The following is a 20,332-nucleotide window of genomic DNA, read 5'->3' on the forward strand; positions in this document are numbered from 1 at the left end:
CTGGGTAGTTTGTTTGTTCCTGCTCATGACTGAGCAGCTTGCAAACCTGAAGTATGGCTCCACTCTGACCCCTGGGTTATGATGCAGATAAGCTATAAAATGATTTGGAAACAAGTTATTCTGAGGCAATCCATTGTGTATCTCCCGGATATTTCCCTATGTCCATGTACTAATCTGTTAGATGATGTCTGGAAGTAAATAGGCAGTACTTAATACAAGCAGGTTTTCATAGGGAAATTGTGAAAACGCAGGTGACCCAGGGAAATACCAGATTGCCGGGAGAGTTGAAAAGTCAACCTGAAACTTTAATGAACTAAAAAATGGGAGCTATTTTACCCTTTCAGTTAATCTTCTCTCAATGGATCTGGGGATTTTGTTTTATTTATTTGTTTATTGTGGCCACTTGGATTTTTAAAAAAATATTTTTTGGTCACAAGGCCACCAAAGCAAATTCTCTTAAAGGCTGAGACAGATCCTTTTAAGTGATGTTTGTTAAAGATTGGGTTCACTAAAGTAGTGAATTAAATTAAGACAAGTTTCCTTCATCCAGAGTGTTCTTGGCAACATGTTTTGCATCCTTTTTTATTTTCTTCATAGAAATGCAAGGGCAGTAGCTCCTTGCCCAGTTTACCAGTCATTTGTGAAAAGCCAGGGGGGCTCAGCTCTCACTCCCCTGAAAAGAGGCTTCAGTAAGCTGAGTCTCGCCACATGGGCAACTTCATCCCAGGCGTTGCAGGTGTCACACACGTTTACAGTAGGATTTACAGGGTCTAAAATAAATGGCGTAAAACAAAGCAAAACAAGCCTCATGCTCTCCATTTCTAAACCCAGTTTCAATTTGCTGTATAGTTAGAAGAGAGGAATGTCTGAGTTAAATATGGAACCCTGTTAAGAAAAGGACTCTCTGGGAACAGTGGTAGTGAGTCCATGGAGGACTAACCACACCTATTAGAAAACAGCCCATTGTTCCTGCCCCACCAACTCTGACTTGATCTCATTTTCCCTTTTCACCTGAGGAAGCGTGTCCTCCCTGGATTCAGTCTTCAGTTTCCTCCTCATTTGTTGTCTATATCCACATTCTATTCATTTTACTCAAATTACTCTTAATTCACACTTTAGAATTAAAGTTCTGTGAGAAGTAATTGAAGGGAATTGACTTTGTAGTAATCAGGGCCTTCTCATTTACATGGAATCCCGGTAAAGCTACTCTTTGCTCCAGAATTTCTTCCTTGATGGCAAACCTGCTTCTTATATCTTAAGGGTGTAGAAAAGATAAATAGTTACCTTGTGTGCTTCTGGTTAACCTTTACAAAAATGGGGAACTTGGGATGATAGTGTCTGTGCCAAACAACGTCGATTTCTGCATATCGAACAAGAAGTTTGAGGACTGCCCTGATTCCCTGTACCAGGCTGAAGAACAGGGGCTTCTCCGCCCGTTCCCAGATGTATATGGTGAGGAGCTCCACTGTGTAAGAGGAGGGAAGTCTCCGGAATCTAGACACACAGAATGAAGTGTTGTACGTACTTGCATTAACCCAGAAAGTGAAGACAGGTTTATTCAGTTATGAGAAAAATCCAAGCTCAAAAGGCAATTTACAGAAGAAGAAATTCTATTTTCAATCTCACTACGTACCAAACAAAAACAATATTTCCACCAATCAGACTGGCCAAAAAAGGAATTATAATGTCCAACATTGGTAAGTCTGTGAAGAAAGGGACACTCACACGCCATTGGTGAGACTCTAAATAGCCTTTTCTGGAGTCAACTCAATTAAAATTTGAGATGTTCCATCCTTTTGACCCAGCATTTTTCACTTCTATGAATTCATTCTGTAAAAGACATCTACTAGTGCTCAAAGATATATACAAAAGTATATTTTTTGTTTTATTGTTTGAAATAGTAAATATTGGAAGTTCATCAATAGGGGACTAGTTAGATAGCTTCATGGTGCATCTCTTATTGTGCTATTCAATATGGCAGCCACTAGCTGCATGTGGCTACTGAGCACTTGACATGTGGCTAGTCTGACTTGAGTATGTACTGTATTTTGAAGTTATATAAAGTAAAATATCTCATTAATAATTTTTCTTTTGACTGCATGTTGAAATGATAACATTTTGGATATATTGGGTAAATATATTATTAAAATTAATTTCCCCTATTACTTTTTATCTTTTTAAAGTGGCTACTAGAATATATAATACTGCATATGTGGCTCATATTTGAACCTCACATTCTGTTTTTTTAGACAGCGTTGTCCTGTACTATGTGGTCATTAAAAGAAGTAAGGTAGATCACAATGTACAGATATAAAGATACAATATAGATTAACTGAAACAATTTTAAAGCAATAAACAGCAAATACATTTTTTTTAATTAAGCATACATAAAAAACAAATTTGGAGAATATGCTCTAAACATATTTTTGGGAGGTGGGGATTTAAGGTGAAGAAAGAAACTTGGTTTTTTTTACATTAAGTCTTAAACTGCAGTTTATATACCAGGAAAACAATTTAAAGCTGATAAACAAACTTGGGAGAAAAAACCCAACACGACAGTTTTGGGATTTCATGGCGGTTGATATTCAAATATGTATTTTTACTGCCTTGGCATTCATTAGCCACAGACATCTCTTTTGATGATATATTGCGAAATCATGCAATTTATTTCCTCTAATAGAATTTAGGGGAAACAGAGTAGCATTTTCTTACTTTTATATTAATCATTTGTTTTTACCTCAACAAAGGAAATAGAAAAAACTACAAATAGATGAAACCTCTTGTCCTGGTAATGAACAGCAAACCAGATTTCAGCTAATCAGTAACTCAGTTCCTGTGATTTTCCCTCAGCGGTTGACGACAATAGACACAAGACTTAAAGTCCACCTCTACTTTAACAATCTGATGCTTCCAAGTGCCCAAAGTAAGCCATGGTTGAAAACTGCTCAAGCAGGATATGCTCTTCACATTTTATGAAAGAAAATTTGGGGGTGGGGGGAGACTTAATAAGCAATGAGCTTCACATTTTTATAGCATGATTACCTATATATTTATATAGCTCTGATATGTGTTCATATTATCTTGTGTCATATTTTAGTCATTTAAAATTGGTTCATGTAAATCTTTCTATGTATTTCCATGTTTCCCAAACTTGTCTTGAACGGTATTTCATCATGACAATTTTACTTCATTCCCAAATTTCATTATCTTTAGTAGCACTATTCTGAATATACAAATTACTCTTTTTATGTGATTTATTTTCTCTAAGGGTAGTTCCTCTAAGTATTTCTGATATCTCTTTAAAAATCTTTGAGTACTCTTTTTTAATGAAATTCTTAATATAAAGGGCCTCGACTCTTTTTTTAAAACCAAATAATAAGAAATATTTTACTTCTTACTTTCACCTGTTTTTGTTTTGTTTTAACTTAGAGGGGAGTTAACTTGACAGATGGTTTGAATATTTTAAAATCCTTAACACATAATAAATACTTAATACACATTACAAGATTACTTTCCTGAAATAGAAAACCAACTATTGTATTGGAACATATGTGGTCCAGTTTCCCCACAATACCACCTTTTTAAGTCTTAGAATTATTTTTCTGCTACATTATTAGATAAGTTCCTTCTTGCAGATCTATAAATGCTCTCCACTACCAAAAAAAAAAAGTGATTTCAAAACCAGGCTTGTCATCTGACCAAGGATCTACTCAAAGCAAGAAGCTTTATTTCTTTTTTCTATATTCACTAGTTTTCCTATTTTTACTAGTAAATTTTTACTCAACCAAAAGAGAAAAAATATATAGAATGGTTAAAGATGTTTAGAAATAGGAGGTAACTATATAGGAGTAATGTATGTTTTTACAAAGTGACAAATGTTATCATCAATATTAAACACAAAAATATACAAAAAGTAAACAGAAGGTGTGATTCAGATGTGCAAATCAAGATTTGTAACAACTTTATACACAGCTGAAGAAGACTTATTCCATGTAGAAAGTGGCCATATATAAATATGTTATAATAAACCCCCTGCCTCTGCTATTTCTGCCAAATGGAGAATTCATACAAATATATTCTAGTTCTCTGTTTTTCAAAAGTTTATCTTAAAATACTCAAACCAGTATCTGAGTCTCCCTCACATCCCTTTACTATACATTAGAGCCTGTTGCTACCAAAGTGAAGAAAAGATACTAAAACATGCACATATCAACTTTTGAGGCTCCCCCTCCTGTAGAGGACAACTCTGCTCTGTTAGAATTGGCTACAGTAGAAAGAATACTTAAAGCCTGAACACTGAACGACTGAACAGCTCATTCAAATCATGCTAGTAGTCTCCCTTTTCCTTTTCTGTGCCTTACTTCCTTGCACCAACCCATTTGGGTATGCCACTGAATATTTTAGTTTCTATTCTTTGGTTCCTACCAAAACATTATGTTATAGTTGAAATAATGCAATACAGGTGTTCCATATTTTATAACAGCCCTCATTCTCTACATCGCTCTCTCTCCTTCCTCCCTCTCTCCTTCCTCTCTCTCTCTTTCCCTCTCTACATATATTCCCTCTCCCTACCAAGGAAAGAGGTGGAGCCTGAAAGAATAAAGAAAGGGGACTTGAAAAGAGAAAGGCTCACGTTCGTGCCCATGTGCTGGTTACATACTTATTTTCCTTGGTGGTGTTGGCAAATGATGTCTTGAACCAATGTATCATTAAACGACTGAGCTCCTTCACCCTCACGACAGATGCCTTGACAAAATCCACTTGGTAAGGTAAGAGGGCCAAGGCACACAGCTGGGCCTCGTCACTGTCATTACAGAGGTACAGTTTGCGGTAAAGGTGAAGTTTTAAATCTGTTAACACCAAGGAACAAAGACAATTGTGAGACTTTCCTCCCTCCTCTCTTCTCCTGGTTTCCCGTGGTACAAATGAGCTGTGTTACTCTGATTAATTAGACCTTAAGCATTTAAAACAAAACAGTTTCTGTGTTTAGGAGAGTTATTCCAGTTTACCCAAGTGGTTAAAAGAGAAAGCTACAACATTATGATGCCAGAGTAGCTCAAATTGAGCTAACTCTGGTTCAAGAAAATCTTTCTCATCAGATGATAGAAAGATTTTCTATCAGCAGAGGAAGTTATTTCTCAGAAGCAAATTTCATTACCATTTGCAAATGTCATCTGGCATATAAACTAAACATCATTATTCTCTGTGCACCATAACCTATATAATCCCCTCTGTTTAATTATCTAAATTGTTATTATCTGTATATATTTTTGCAGAAGAGATTCTACTACCCAGACACTTGAAGGAACTGATTATACTTATAAAGATGGAGATGACTTTAAAAGATGTATTTAAGTCAAATTGCAAACAAACAAGCTATGACAGCGATACATTAATGAGGAAGGAAAACTAGATTAAATAGCAAACATATATATATATTATATACTATAATCTCATAAAACAACATTAACTCAGATTGTACTCATTCTAATTGTATGATATATAAATGTTTAGTATCTTTTTATCATAATATACTTAAATTTTCCCAATTTGACACAATTAGAAGTTCTATTATGAATCTATTTTGTATACCCCTATCTGTACCTGTCCATCTGCCTAACTAAATGGTCATGCAATAATGACACACTTGTTAATCATGGCAAATTTAGATTTTACTATACACATTTTAAAGTTAATTGTCAAGTATCTATTTTACTTGTACAATACATTAAAAAAAAACATTATGCCTTCATCCGGATTCCTAATTTTAAGAGTATCTGTACAGTCCTTTTATACTGGTCCAGCTATTTAGGGCCAAATCAGAGATATAATAGTAGGTTGATTTATCAACAGGTTAGAGAGTAAAATCAAATTCCTATGATAAACATAGATGAGCAGATAGAATTGTTTATGGCAAATATTCTCATAACTGCTGTTATAACAAACATATTCTAGTCTTTGATTGACAGTCTCTCTGACTTTCTTAGCAAACAGACAAATAAAAATTCAGGTTTATAATGACAAAAGATAGAAGAAACAATAATTTAACTTAAATTTTGGTATGCAGTAGGTATGTCAGATATTTGATGACCTATTTCTATTATCTGATAAGCTGTCTTGGCTGACCCAGAGATTATCTACTCAAAGCCACCTCTGTATCAACATTTCCTCCTCTTTAAGGTTCTTCATTGACAGGAACCCAAGTTGGTGGCTTCTAACTTAAATTATTTTTTAGGCTTATAATTGTCTGTTTCTACTCTAACTGTGTGACTTAGAGGAGTTTATTTTATCACCATCATCATTTGTAAAAGCAAGAATACTTGGCTCCCTTGCTATTAATCAAGTATTATGCTAAGTGCTTTATATTTATTAACACATTTGCTCTTTAACAACCCTTGATATGGAAACTATTATTATCTCCAGTTTATAAATGAGGAAATAGAGTCAGAGAAATTAAGTAGGTTGCCCAAAGTCACACAGCTAGGAAGTTAAACCATCTCTTGCCATCCTACTGTCCTACGTTGCAGGTTAGATCTGAGCCCAAATGCTTCCCAATCCGCGGCTAATTACTTCTCAGACTTTAATGAGCACAAGAGTCACCTGGGGATCTTTTGCAATGCAGTTTCTGACTTAGTAGGTCTGGGGTGGAGCCCAAGATTCTGTATCTCTAACAAGTTCCGAAGTGATGTTGATACTGCTAATCTGAGAATCATATTTAGAGCAGGAATACTGTCAACCATGTCCTTGTCAAACCTCATGGCTCTGGGGTGCATTGTGGCACACAGGGCCAAACTATTAGTTGTCTAGCACATATGTAAGATGTACAGGGAATAACATTAAGATGCCTGTGAAGATTTAATGTGATTATCTGAGTCTTGCTCTGACAATTATTAGCAACATTTAGTTGCCTAAATGGAATCCTAGGACTTGTCTGAACTGTTCATCTCCTCTCAAACCCATTCCTTGTCATCAGTGGAGAGAAGCAGGGTTACATAATAACTTCAGTCTTTTAAAAATTCATTTCACACAGCTGTGCTCAAGAACTTAGGGGACTTAGAAGCCAGAGTAAAAATATACGTCTGCTCCTCTGGGAGACACTTTAGCTCAAGAGCTACTGATACAACCTCAGATCCTCAAGACGATAACCCAAAGGTTGGCTAACAATTGTGCTTTTGAAGTCCGCACACAAGAGAAAGAAAGCATTTTACACAAACACAAGAGCTTCATGGGCCTGTGGTGAGACCTAAGGAGACGGAAGTATTTTCTCTTAATAAATATTCATTGAGCTAAGCACAATTACATGCTACATGATTTCAAACTAAATCTCATATTTTACTTCTTGCAACTATCCTTGAGGTAACTTTCTCATCTCAGTTTTATAGATGAAAAAAGTGAGGCTTCAGAGTTTTACATGATTTACACAAGTTCACATAGACAATATGAAATAGATCTGGGATTTGGCCTCAAGCCCAGTGTGTTCTCTCCATTATATAACTTTGATGTCATGTCAGTCTACACAGACCTACACAGTGAGACAGACCTGGATTTGCATCCCAGCTCTTACACTTACTAACTATATAACTGTGGGCAAGTTGCTTACATTTTCTAAGACTCAGTTTTTAAATATTCAAACTGGGGAAATAGCTTCCTTTCAGGGTTGTTGTGCAAATCAATTAGGATTCATTTACCAATTAATTTTAGGGCAATGAGAATTATATATGGCACATAATAAGAGCTTGATAAATCACAGCATTAAAAAGAAAATCATAGGCTCAGCAAGATTTTCAAGGCAGGGTGTAGGATGGGACAGGTTAAGAAAAGTTTATCAGTGGAAACATTGTGCAAAGACAGAGATAGGAGGGAAATATTTAAGAGTCACTGGCTTGCGCTTCCCTGGTGGCACAGTGGTTGAGAGTCCGCCTGCCAATGCAGGGGACACGGGTTCGTGCCCCGGTCTGGGAAGATCCCACATGCCGCGGAGCGGCTAGGCCCACGAGCCATGGCCGCTGAGCCTGCGCGTCCGGAGCCTGTGCTCCGCAACGGGAGAGGCCACAACAGTGAGAGGCCCGCGTACCGCAAAAAAAAAAAAAAAAAAAGTCACTGGCTCAAGAATCTCTCCTCTACCAAATGTGAGCCCCAAAAGAGCAAAAATATTGAGCTCCTACCTAATTCACTATAAATATTTTTTTTTTTTTTTTTTTTGCGGTACGCGGGCCTCTCACTGCTGTGGGGCCTCTCCCGTTGCGGAGCACAGGCTCCGGACGCGCAGGCTCAGCGGCCATGGCTCACGGGCCCAGCCGCTCCGCGGCATGTGGGATCTTCCCGGACCGAGGCACGAACCCATGTCCCCTGCATCGGCAGGCGGACTCTCAACCACTGCGCCACCAGGAAAGCCCTCACTATAAATATTTAATGGTACATGGTAGGTATTCCAGAAATGATGGTTGAATAGAATATTTAAATGAATAGATCAATGAAAATATTTGATACCTGCGGCTAAGCCAGAGCAGGGTCACTGGTCATGGATTGGCTCACAAATTGCTATGGCATTTTCAGTTCTGCCATTTTGCCACACAGAGAATATACAAATGTTTTAAGTCAGGCAGAAGCCTAGACTCAACCCCCAAGTTCTCTGGAGAATACATTTACCTCTATATAAATCACTTAGTCATCTGGGCCTCTGCTTGGGCTACTAAAACAAAATACCGTAGACTGGGTGGCTTAAACAACAGAAATAATTTATTTCTCACAGTTCTGGAGGCTGGGAAGTCCAAGATCAAGGTGCTGGTAAATTTGCTTCCTGATGAGAACCCTCTTCCTGGCTTGCAGATGGCTACCTTCTCACTACATGCTCCCATGGCTGAGAGAGGAAGTTCTGGTATCTCTTTTTATTCTTACAAGAGAATTAATCCCGTCATTGGGGCCTTACCCTCAGGATGTCATCTAAACCTAATTGCCTCTCAAAGGCCTCACCTCCTAATACACCTCCATCACATTTGGGGGTAGGGCTTCAAAATGCGAATTTTGGGGGGACACAAACATTCAACCCATAACAGAGCCATCTTGTTTTTGCCTAAAGTGGAGATACTCTACCCCCGTTTTTAGGAGTATGATTAGACTCTATTTCATATCTTACCCTAGATAACACAACATCTTAGGGATAAAAATAACATCACAATGACCATAACAATGCCATTCTATGACTCTGTCCTTATCACTTTTCACTTCTTTTAGGAGTTCCAACTCCCTCAAATCCCTATCCTACTTCAGTCCCCGGGGACTACCTCCCATGTGCTTGCAGGCTCTTTCTTTCTGTACCACATGGTATCTGCCATTAACATTTTCTGATCTTTTGTGCTGTGTTTGATGCCTTCTGTGGCTGCGTCTACCAGAAGCATGGATGGTCCAGCCAAAGACAGTCATGCCTCCAATGGTGGCCATGCCATGCCAAAGGCACAACTGCTCTTGCCAGTACCAGAGCATCAAAGAGAGACGGCCGCTCCTGCATCTTCTCAATTCAGGGTGAGGGTGGTCCTCTTAGCTGTGCAGGCACTCTGGGCCCCGTCTCTGCTTACACAGGAACTCTGGGGCTGCTTTCTACCACTCAGGCTGCAAAACTGTGCCAACCTGAGCTTTGGCTGCCTTAGTAGACATCCAGGAAACAGCTCTTCTGGTTTTTACTTAATTTTTTGAACTCTTTCTCCCAAAGACAGAGGCATGAGTCCACTGGTGCTGAGTATTAAACACCCTCAACAATCTGTTGAATTTAGACCAAAGTTCTGTTCCTAACCAGTCCTTTCCATTATAGGAGACTCATTTACCTTCCTGAATTAGCCAGATTGTGGTTGAATCCCAGTGCAAACTCAATTTAGGCTCAAATTGGAATTCTTGCTACAAGAGGCAGCTCCTTGTAGGCCAAGTCCATACTTCTTTTGTGTTCTTTCTCTACTCCATTATACAGAACACACAGTTAATACTTGATTGTACTTCTTAAATTAAAAACTGGTAGCATAAGGATACACAGTATTAATGCACTGCAGGAAAAAAAAAAAAAGTGACTCCTAAAACCAGTAAGTGATTCAGTGCCACTGCCAACAGCCTGGTTCTATATACCTAGCCCAGGACTGTGTCTTGATGTGGTCAGTCCTCTATAAATACACACTGAATGAATAGCCATTTTAAAGATTTCCTATGCAACAAAACAAGTAAATCTTACCTGTGGAGGGTGTAGGCCCCAGGACATCATAGTAGGCCATGATCTCAAAAGAATGGCTGTGAAGTCTTTCAGTACATAAAAAATTGAATCTTAAAGACAATGGTGTTCTCTTCCCCATTAGGATCCTTAGAAAAGGAACATGACATATGAGCGATAAGAGAAAGAGAAAAAAGAAAACATGAGATGATTTTCAACCATCCTTCCCCTTATTCTAGCCCTGCTGCTCTCTTGTCTATTTCTTGAACATGCCAGGGGTGTTTCCTACTCCGGACTTTTGCAGTTGCTATTCCTATACCTAGACTACACTTATCTCAGATAATTCACATGGCTGGACCCTGGCTTCATTCAGGTCTCTGCTGCACCATTTGGCCTTTCCTGGCCACCCTTTAAAACAAGAGCTCCTTCCCTATTCCCTGTTCCATTACCCAGCTTTATGTTTCTTCATAACATTTAATTACCACTTGGCATTATATTATTTCTTTATTTCTCTCACACAGGGGTACTAGGTGCACAAAGTCAGGAACTGTGCTTGTTTTGTTCACTGTTCTGTCCCTAGTATCTGACACATAGTAGATGAGTAATAATTTTTAACCGGATTATTATCTTTGTATTGGGGCATAAGATACTGTTAATCATGAGTATGGTACAGTAAAATATTTTAAAAGAACTGAGACTTCTATTTCTGGATATAATGAAGTAGTTAACAGCTGACCAATGCTCACTGAGAACAACTAGATAATTGGATTTAAAAAATCACGTGTATGTGTGTCTTAGAGGCATTGGAGAGTTGCTGAAGCTAGAAAGGTCAGGATTTAGTGAGGAGTGGGGTAGCAGATAATGGAGAGATGGACTAATATTCTGCTGCCATTTTCCCTGGGGACATATACCAATTTGGGAAATAGAGAAGAAGCTGAAAATATGGACTTTGGGAAAAGGGAAACTTTTGGGGTTCAAGAAACCACTAGAACTTTGTCAAGCTTATAGGGCTAAAGCAATGCAGAGACTTGGAGGCCACAATCCTGAAGAAATCCTGGGTTTCATCCTGAAATCCTGGTGGAGAACTGAACCCAAGATATGACCTGCTTTTCCCTCCAAACATTTGCTGAATTCTGAAGATGCTTGAGACAGGTATGGTTATGAAATGAAGCAGAATATCTTAGAGAGTTGAGTGGAGATGTAGATAGTCTTGCCAGGCTAAGGCAACATGGATTAGGATTCACTCTCAGGGGCTGAGGAGACAAGGATTAGGGGCAAGTCCTTGGTGAAACTACTAGGCTGTAACGGTGGTTCCTTAGCTGCATACTGGAATCACTGGGGATCCTTAAAAAGTGTTGATGCCTTGCTCTCACCTCCAGATGTTTTTTTTAATGGATATGGGGTGTGACCTGGGTGATCAGCTCTTATTCTATCCATTTGCTGAGGAAAGTGTACACCTCTCTGGAAAAAGAGAACATCAGCTGAAGCATCTAAGACTTTTAATGCACAGTGTCCTGGTTTTAATCTTTAAATCACTAGAAATTAAATTTAAAATCACTAGAAATTCTAAGAGACAGGGCTATAAGATTTTAAACTGAGAGAAAAAACAAACTGTAGAAACAGAGCCCATAGGTGATAACAAATATTGGTATAAGTAGATAAGTATTTTAACTGATTAATATGTTCAATGAACAGAGGAATAGACAGTAAAAGTAGACATAAAGATGAAAAATTAAACTGGAGTTGGATTTTATATACATTAAAAAAAGAATGGAAATTATAGAACTAAAAAAAATAATTGAACTTAAAAGCTTTATAGATAAATTTAACAAAAATTAGATATAGCAGGAGAGAATTAGTGACCTGAAAGATAGGCCAATAGACGTCATCCAAAATGAAAAAAAAATTTTTTTTGTATATATAATGTCCTTTCATTTAAATTGAACAGAGATTTCTGAAATTTTATAACTCCTCAGTACTTTTTAAAAAATGTCGAGACTGTTCAATTCTAATTGGCTTCATGTACCACAAAAGGAATACATTAAATCATTATCAAATTCCCTCATCTTATTTTTGTCATGAGTATATCCTTCTCTCTCAGTCAGGGAGAGTGAAAAGGAATTAAAGAAACCAGTAGCCTAACACTCCTGTCATAATTTGGAGGCAGATCTTGCTATGCTCAACATGGTAACTGTATGTTTGGGAGACATGGTCCTAGGTGGCTGAAGTTTACTCTTATAGATGCCAGAGGGCTTAAATGAGGTATTGAATCAATTGGGGAGTTCAGGTCACTTCTAGAGTGGGTCAAGATTAATGAGAATGTCAGTACTATCCTGGGCTAACTTACATGAACCTTACTGTCCAATGAGTATCTCAAAAGGTTTTCTATTATTGTATGTGGAAATGGGACATGGGTCCTAGCAGTGCTTGGTCATGAGTCCTCAGATGATATATTTGCCACTTCCTATTTCATGTCAGCCCAGTCCATGGACATGTTTTATCTTGGCCATGTCTTGTCAGGACAACTCCATGTCCTGCAATGTGGTTCTAAAGGGATGATATATCAGAGAAGAGCCTTAAGTTATCTGACCTGATAATAAAAAGAGAGCTTCTTGTCTTTAAGATCTCTAAATCAAAGCAATTAGAAATAAGAGCTAATGGGCAGAAATCCCAATTACAAACATAACTGTTATAGGCATGACACATATTTTTAGCACTGTCTCCTTAAAAGCTCAGAATATGTTTCCCCAATGTGGTTTTCAATAATAAACACACTGGTATGTGCAGAGAGGAGCACAGTGCCCCTGGTGTGTAAATGATTTCTAGTACCTTGGGCTTATTGGGCAAGTCTCCTGAGGTTTCATTCACAAGCAGGGCTCAGAAAGTCACTGACATAGAACAGTTGCTGTTACTGGTAGGTTAAGACATGGACTAGTTCCAAAGGACAAGAAAGGATTTCCCACACCCATCTTGCAAAATAAAGTAACTGAATAGCTTTAAAAATAACAGCAACAAACAATATATCACCAAAAACCAGGTATCAACTGAAACAATAAACTTCTTTACTCTCTCAGTGGGTGGGAGTCAAAATCAACTGTCAGACTCACATATCTGCTTCTTTTCCATTTTTAATTCAATTTCCCCCTCAAATGAATCGTGGTATGGTCTTGGTTGTGCTGAGAAGCAGAGAATAAAGCCAGAAAAAATGACTGCCGCATGCAGATATCAGTACAAGGAAACACCCGTGGACAATCTTCCTCCTTTCCTGACTTCACGATCCTTCCCCGTCAGTCTGCCTTGAAGTCTCATTCTCCTACAAATGTGTTCCTTTTTTTTTTGCCAAGGAATTGTTCAGCAAAACAAAATGTGGGATAAAATATATTCTGAGCTGAATGAAAACCATTATTGCTCCTTGAAAAATCACTGCGAGGAAGAGAAAAAGAACAGGCATTGAACAGATGCAAAGGAAAGGATGGTGGTTACCTGGGAATTTGTTTCAGCTTTAAAGAGTTTTCAATGACATTTTTTAATGAGTTGAAAGAATAGAAGGAACAGAGCTTAGAAAATGATTTTGCTTGTTTTGAGGAACAATTAGAGCAAGGAAATGAAGGTTTTTGGAGCTGTTCTTTTCCATGGGTTCTACTTCAAAATTTGTTCTGAAAATCTAGCAAAATAAAAGCTTCAGGCATGTTTTGTCCAGGAGAAGGGTGCCTGCCTGAGATACAGAAGAGAGGAAAAGGAATTAGGGAGAGCTCTTCTATTAGGGTCTTTGACGTTGGGTGGGCAGGGAGTATAGAATTAGGACATAACAATGAAGGACAAAGATTTTGATTCCAAATAAGGTCACCAGGGAAAGCGTATACCCTAACTCTTATGTTAATGTGCCTTGAGAGTACTTTAACTGTCCTGTTTTGATAAATAATAATAACAATGATATAATGTACCCTATAGTTTACATATTCAATGGGGAAAACTTGGAAGAAGCAATGGGTAAAAATGAAAAACACATTCTCCCATTTCTTCTTTTTTTTTTTCCTTTTCTTAAAGGTGGTCTTTCCCTGTTCAAAGTGTAATTGTATGTGAAACTCCATCATTTCCCCTTCTGCCTTTCCAACCCCAATGTGCTTCATTATAGTTACCATCATACCATTCATCTGACGTCTTTGCTAACTATCACAATTTAGTAGGTGTTTGGTATTCCTGAAGGTAGTGTTTTTCATTAAAAGACACATTCAGGCTAGCTCTCTATACTCATTTGAAGCAAGGGCTTGGTAACGAATCTATTATTTAAATTAATAAACAGTTCTGGGACATTGTTTTAAAACATTGATCTTATTTTAGAATTGAAGTGGCACACAGTCTGGTCTGTTTTACTCAAGAAAAATGTTTTATTCCCTTTACAACATAGCTATTTGCATTTTTCTTCATCCACAATTCATTAGACTGAAAAAAAATAGCAGATGTACAATTGGAATAGAAAAATAAATAATAACATGTCAAGGCTTTTTATTCTTTTCTTTTTGGAACTCACCAAAAAAAAAAAAAAAAAAAGACCTAACTAGTTCAACACTGGGGGCAAAGAGACATTGTGTGTCATGTCAGCAAAGCCACTTCAGCAAAAGACCCCAGGACATGGCTGAGGGGAATGTTTATCAGACAAATGTATCTCAAAGATTCTTCATTCTTGGAGGCACCTTTCTCAGACCTTCCTGTTTGCATTCCTCAGAGTCAGATTTCAGCTGAGGGATGGAAATTAAATAAAGGTGCATTGGAGAAGACATAATTAGTCCTTAAATCATAGGATCTCAAATTCGTGAAATTTCATTGAAAGTTTAGCTAGAAGTCTCTTTTTAAAAAAAAGCCTCTGGGGCAGTCTCTCCAAGTTTTCTCCCACGAATTTAACATTAGCAAATACAAGTAATTATTACTCAATAATGGTCTTCTGTGACAAGCCAAGAGTTTCCTTCAGCAGTCTTTTCCACCTTTGAAATAAAAGAATTCACAGAAACACATTCATCCAGACCTGTTCCCATGTGAAGTTCTCTTCAAGTTTTCTCTCAGAGTCTCCAACCCTTCTCTCAGTTGTTTCTTGCAATGGTTCACACTGGCAAACACATCACTGAGCAACACAATGTCAATCTCAGAGCATCCTTGGGTGTCAGTCCCCTTTACATAAGAACCACCCTGTGAAGACGGGGTACAATGTGGGGAAAACCTCAACCTTGAGGGAAGTGCAGATTTCTAGTTGTAGCATTTTTAGGGTCAATTAACTTTGTGAATAGCTTAAATATGTGCTGGTTTATCCTCCTTCACCTCGGAGAAAAAAGAAAGACAGGGGAAGAAAGTAATCTATCATGGTCTACTGAGAATTTAGGTTCAGTTGTGGAAAAGAAAGCATAATTTGCAGAAAAAGCCTGAAAATCGTTATGAAAAGTTAGAGGTAGAAGTTCTCAGACTTTCTGCTTGAGAGCCACTGAATGTGAAGCATCCACAAGGGCAGGAATTAAATTCACTGCTGTACACTCAGAACCCAGACCAAGACACACATGGCAGCCCTCAGTGAACACCTGGTTGGGCAACCTGGGGCAGAGGTGCCCTGAAACAAACTGTACCTGTGAGTTAGAACCTTAAGTGACTGGTGTTTCTGGAGGGTGTTCGTTTGCTATGTTTCTAAATAGATTATAAATGATTTTAAGAAAGTATTCTGTGATTATAATTAATGAGAATTTATTTCAAATCTCTTGCTAAATATAATTTTATAAAAGTTAAAACTTTAAGCAGTTAACAGCATATCTTTGCCTTCTTTAGCACTGAAGGAAAATTTTTGTTGCAATTTCCCAAAGGAGGCTCTTTAGCAGTAAAAGAAACTGTTATCTATGATTTGGGAAACATTATGTCCGCAGGGTAAAAGCAATCTGTCAAAGGTAGGTTGTGACACGTAATGAGACATGACAATTTCTTATGAAGTTAGATAACATTCCGAAGCTCTGAGCCCTTTGCCATCTGTTGAATGTTAATCTCAAGGATTTCCAACAGCCCATTCAGTCAGGCACTGTGTGGCTCACTGAAGTAAGCAATAATGTGCCATTTTTATTCTTGGCACTGACCTAGCCTGCCCTGGGAGGAGGCTGAGCTCTTCACAGAGACATGGCAGCTTGGCCAGAGGGGAGAGTTCATGGATTATGGAAAGTATTTACTACTAAAGAAAATAAGGGAACAAATACCACCTACCAACAAGAACAGCTAGGTAGGTCAAGGGGAAAGGACATGAATATGTCTCCTACTCATGGCCTTACACTTCAGAGCAACATTTCCAGAAGGGTGAGCCACAGGGTACCAAAAGGGTTTAGTTTCAGGTAAGAAAAACCATTTCAGTTACTTCAAGCAGAAAGGGATTTAATTTAGGGAATCATTGGAATAGCTAGAAGAACAGGCTCTAGACTGAACTTTCAGGAATGACTTTCAGAATAACATTGCTGAGGGTTTTTTTTTGTTTTTTTTAAAATTTAATTAATTAATTTATTTATTTTTGGCTGTGTTGGGTCTTCGTTTCTGTGCGAGGGCTTTCTCTAGTTGCGTGAGCGGGGGCCACTCTTCATTGCGGTGCGCTGGCCTCTCACTGTCGCGGCCTCTCGTTGCGGAGCACAGGCTCCAAACGCGCAGGCTCAGTAGTTGTGGCTCACAGGCCTAGTTGCTCTGTGGCATGTGGGACCTTCCCAGACCAGGGCTCGAACCCGTGTCCCCTGCATCGGCAGGCAGATTCTCAACCACTGCGCCACCAGAGAAGCCCAACATTGCTGAGTTTTAATAACTGCCAAGTGTGGACTCAGCTACAATCAGGGAGCCTGTTCTGAAAGCTGTTATGGCAACTGCTGGCTCCAGGACCATACTGCCTTAGCTGACATCTAGGAATGAAGAAGCTGCCTCCGCAATTGTGCATCCCAGAGACCCCCTGCCCTACTGTAAATCCAGGGACTGGAAGTCATCGCCAGAACTCTCGGCTTCAAAGTCGACCTGTACTTGCTACATCTGGACTAGCTAAAATAGGTGCCTCGTACCCTACTGCCTCTCCCCCAGCTTAACTCAGTTCTGGACTCAGTCTTGCAGTAGTGCAACTAATTGACAAAACCTATTTTGTCATAGTGGCAAGGGAATGTGGGAAATGTAGCTTTTAGTGCTTCCTGAACCTGAGAGTTTGTAATATGCTAACATGTACAGTCAATCTCCAAGAATGGAATATAGGGCACAGCAATTCCACAGCTTAATTGATCATTGGCCCTTGTTTTCAGCCATCACCTAGCAGGACTGGAATAGAACTCTGGCTCCCACTTTCTAGCTCTGTGCTCATGCCTTATTTCTGTAGAATAAAATATGTTTCATATTCAGGCTTTTTCCATAGCTACATTAGCTAGAATTTAATCATACTCGTAAAACATATTTGCTATTAAGCTACATTAAAAGTTAATATTTTTATTTTAATAAACATGGCTTACAGATACTTTTATAACAATAATGTGTGCATTTTAAGAAGAAGGAATGGAAAAATTATAAGAAAAAATGCCGTCAGAACTATGTCCTGTATTTTGTTTTCTAAACACTGATTAAATAGTATGTAGTGGTGATATTAACTTATAAATAATAGTGATAGAAGGGAAATCACACCATCATTGTTGTTTGGATCACTTCCTTGTGTTCAGGCCATTTTCCCTCAAGGAAATTTTCACAGAATGACCCTGTGCTCTGTGGACAACTATTCCCAGACACAGTGAATTGTCTTTAAGGTGGCAGGTAGCCCATCAGCAAGGCACCTACTTACTTCCACAGGCATGTTGCCCAGCCATGAAACAGTGCTCTGGGGGATAGGCTCACCTCACCTCCTTTGCCTGAAATTCCCTTAAGCATTTACAAATATCGGTCAAGTGTGAGCCAAGTCCTTGGCCTTGCCAATCTAAAGGCACTTTTGCCCCTTGGGCAAAAACTGCCAACTTTAATGGGTTCCAGCTGTCACATGGTTGAGTGCCTGCTCAGCTAGCCTGAAGCCTGCCCTGGCATTTCAAAGGGCTCCTAGAAGGCCTATCACCCCACAAAGAAGGTGAAGCTGGCCTTTGAACATGTGGCCCTGCCCAGTTGATGTGCATCACTTCCAAGAGAAAGGAATGGCTTCCTTAGGGCTGCATGGCCCAGCCAGAGGGCTGGGGGCTCAGATTACCTGGATGACTCGGGAGGTCGGTACCGGAAAGCAACCCTGGATCAGCTGGAGCAGGGCGCTGATTTCAGCCACACAAGCAGCACTCTGAGAACCCGAGGCAGGGCGGATTTTTTTGTCTGCAAATCTCTGTAGCTCTTGGGAACCTTTACACTCCAACATATTATGAGGTGAAAATCCTGTGGACATTTGGGCTTCATAGAGAAATGATCAACATTCGATATTCACTGCACAGAAATGGATGTATGTGTGTCTAACACAGAATTTAATTTTGTATGCAAATTATGTCTAGTTAATTATCAGGACTTAAAAAAAAATTATCAGGATTGCCTTTTGTGATAACAGGGAGATCTACCTTCTCTGCTGGTAGAGCATTAGGTGAACCAACAGACTTTATTCCCTCTGGACTTAGCAGGCAGGTTAACACTAAGTCTCAACAGAGAAATGGCTGAATTTCTCTGAGATAAACTGAGATATTCATTCTTAAGTCAGAAAAAAGTCTTTGCCCCAATTTATAAATCATTTTAAGTTTCTAAATGAAACACATGTTATCAAATTTCAATAAAATGATCCCAGAGTAAAGAACTCCAAGTTAAGCCATCTATTCTAAAAGGTCTTAAACTGTCAGCCCATAGGCCATATTCTACCTGCTGAATGTTTCATTTGGACCTAAAAGTGTTTTAAAAAGAAGAAACTGAGTCAACATCTAGAAATCAGGAGATAGTACATTTTTTTGGAATTTTATATTATTTATTTTTTTATACAGCAGGTTCTTATTAGTCATCAATTTTATACACATCAGTGTATACATGTCGATCCCAATTGCCCAATTCAGCACACCACCACCCCCACCCCCCTGCCACTTTCCTCCCTTGGTGTCCATACGTTTGTTCTCTACATCTGTGTCTCTATTTCTACCCTGCAAACTGGTTCATTTGTACCATTTTCTAGGTTCCATATATATGCGTTAATATACGATATTTGTTTTTCTCTTTCTGACTTACTTCACTCTGTATGACAGTCTCTAGATCCATCCACGTCTCAACAAATGACCCAATTTCATTCCTTTTTATGGCTGAGTAATATTCCATTGTATATATGTACCACATCTTCTTTATCCATCTGTCTGTTGATGGGCATTTAGGTTGCTTCCATGACCTGGCTATTGTAAATAGTGCTGAATGAATATTGGGGCGCCTGTGTCTTTGTGAATTATGGTTTTCTCTGGGTATATGCCCAGTAGTGGGATTGCTGGATCATATGGTAATTCTATTCTTAGTTTTTTAAGGAACCTCAATACTGTCCTTCATAGTGGCTGTATCAATTTACATTCCCAACAACCGTGCAAGAGGGTTCCCTTTCCTCCACACCCTCTCCAGCATTTATTGTTTGTAGATTTTCTGATGATGCCCATTCTAATTGGTGTGACATGATACCTCATTGTAGTTTTGATTTGCATTTCTCTAATAATTAGTGATGTTGAGCAGCTTTTCATGTTCTTCTTGGCCATCTGTATGTCTTCTTTGGAGAAATGTCTATTTAGGTCTTCTGCCCATTTTTAGATTGGGTTGTTTGTTTTTTTAATATTGAGCTACATGAGCTGTTTATATATTTTGGAGATTAATCCTTTGTCCGTTGATTCATTTGCAAATATTTTCTCCCATTCTGAGAGTTGTCTTTTCATCTTGTTTATGGTTTCCTTTGCTGTGCAAAAGCTTTGAAGTTTCATTAGGTCCCATTTGTTTATTTTTGTTGTTATTTCCATTACTCTAGGAGGCGGATCAAAAAAGATCTTGCTGTGATTTATGTCAAAGAGTGTTCTTCCTATGTTTCCCTCTAAGAGTTTTATAGTGTCGGGTCTTACATTTAGGTCTCTAATCCAGTTTGAGTTTATTTTTGTGTACGGTGTTAGGGAGTGTTCTAATTTCCTTCTT

At 38.6% G+C, this 20,332-nt stretch overlaps 1 protein-coding gene across 1 annotated transcript; it reads right to left on the minus strand.

The window, feature by feature from the left end:
• Positions 1-1,280: 1,280 nt before the first annotated feature.
• Positions 1,281-18,587, minus strand: LOC117195538 (2'-5'-oligoadenylate synthase 1-like). The gene is made up of 5 exons (XM_033400275.1): positions 18,402-18,587; positions 15,216-15,376; positions 10,217-10,281; positions 4,661-4,850; positions 1,281-1,494 (listed from the first exon to the last, which is right to left on the minus strand). Exons 1-5 carry the CDS (start codon positions 18,585-18,587, stop codon positions 1,281-1,283), a joined length of 816 nt encoding a protein of 271 aa, XP_033256166.1.
• Positions 18,588-20,332: the final 1,745 nt, after the last annotated feature.

Source organism: Orcinus orca, chromosome 3, assembly GCF_937001465.1.
Source record: "Orcinus orca chromosome 3, mOrcOrc1.1, whole genome shotgun sequence".
NCBI classification, from domain to species: Eukaryota; Metazoa; Chordata; class Mammalia; order Artiodactyla; family Delphinidae; genus Orcinus; species Orcinus orca.

What these genes read in the sequence shown, in the direction of transcription:
- LOC117195538 (XM_033400275.1), bottom strand. Translation starts at nt 18,587, where the DNA reads ATGTCCACAGGATTTTCACCTCATAATATGTTGGAGTGTAAAGGTTCC. An exon ending in CGACCTCCCGAGTCATCCAG is followed by an intron (nt 15,377 to 18,401) that starts GTAATCTGAGCC and finishes CCGTCTTCACAG; the next exon opens with GGTGGTTCTTATGTAAAGGG. An exon ending in AGAACTTCACATGGGAACAG is followed by an intron (nt 10,282 to 15,215) that starts GTCTGGATGAAT and finishes ATGTACTGAAAG; the next exon opens with ACTTCACAGCCATTCTTTTG.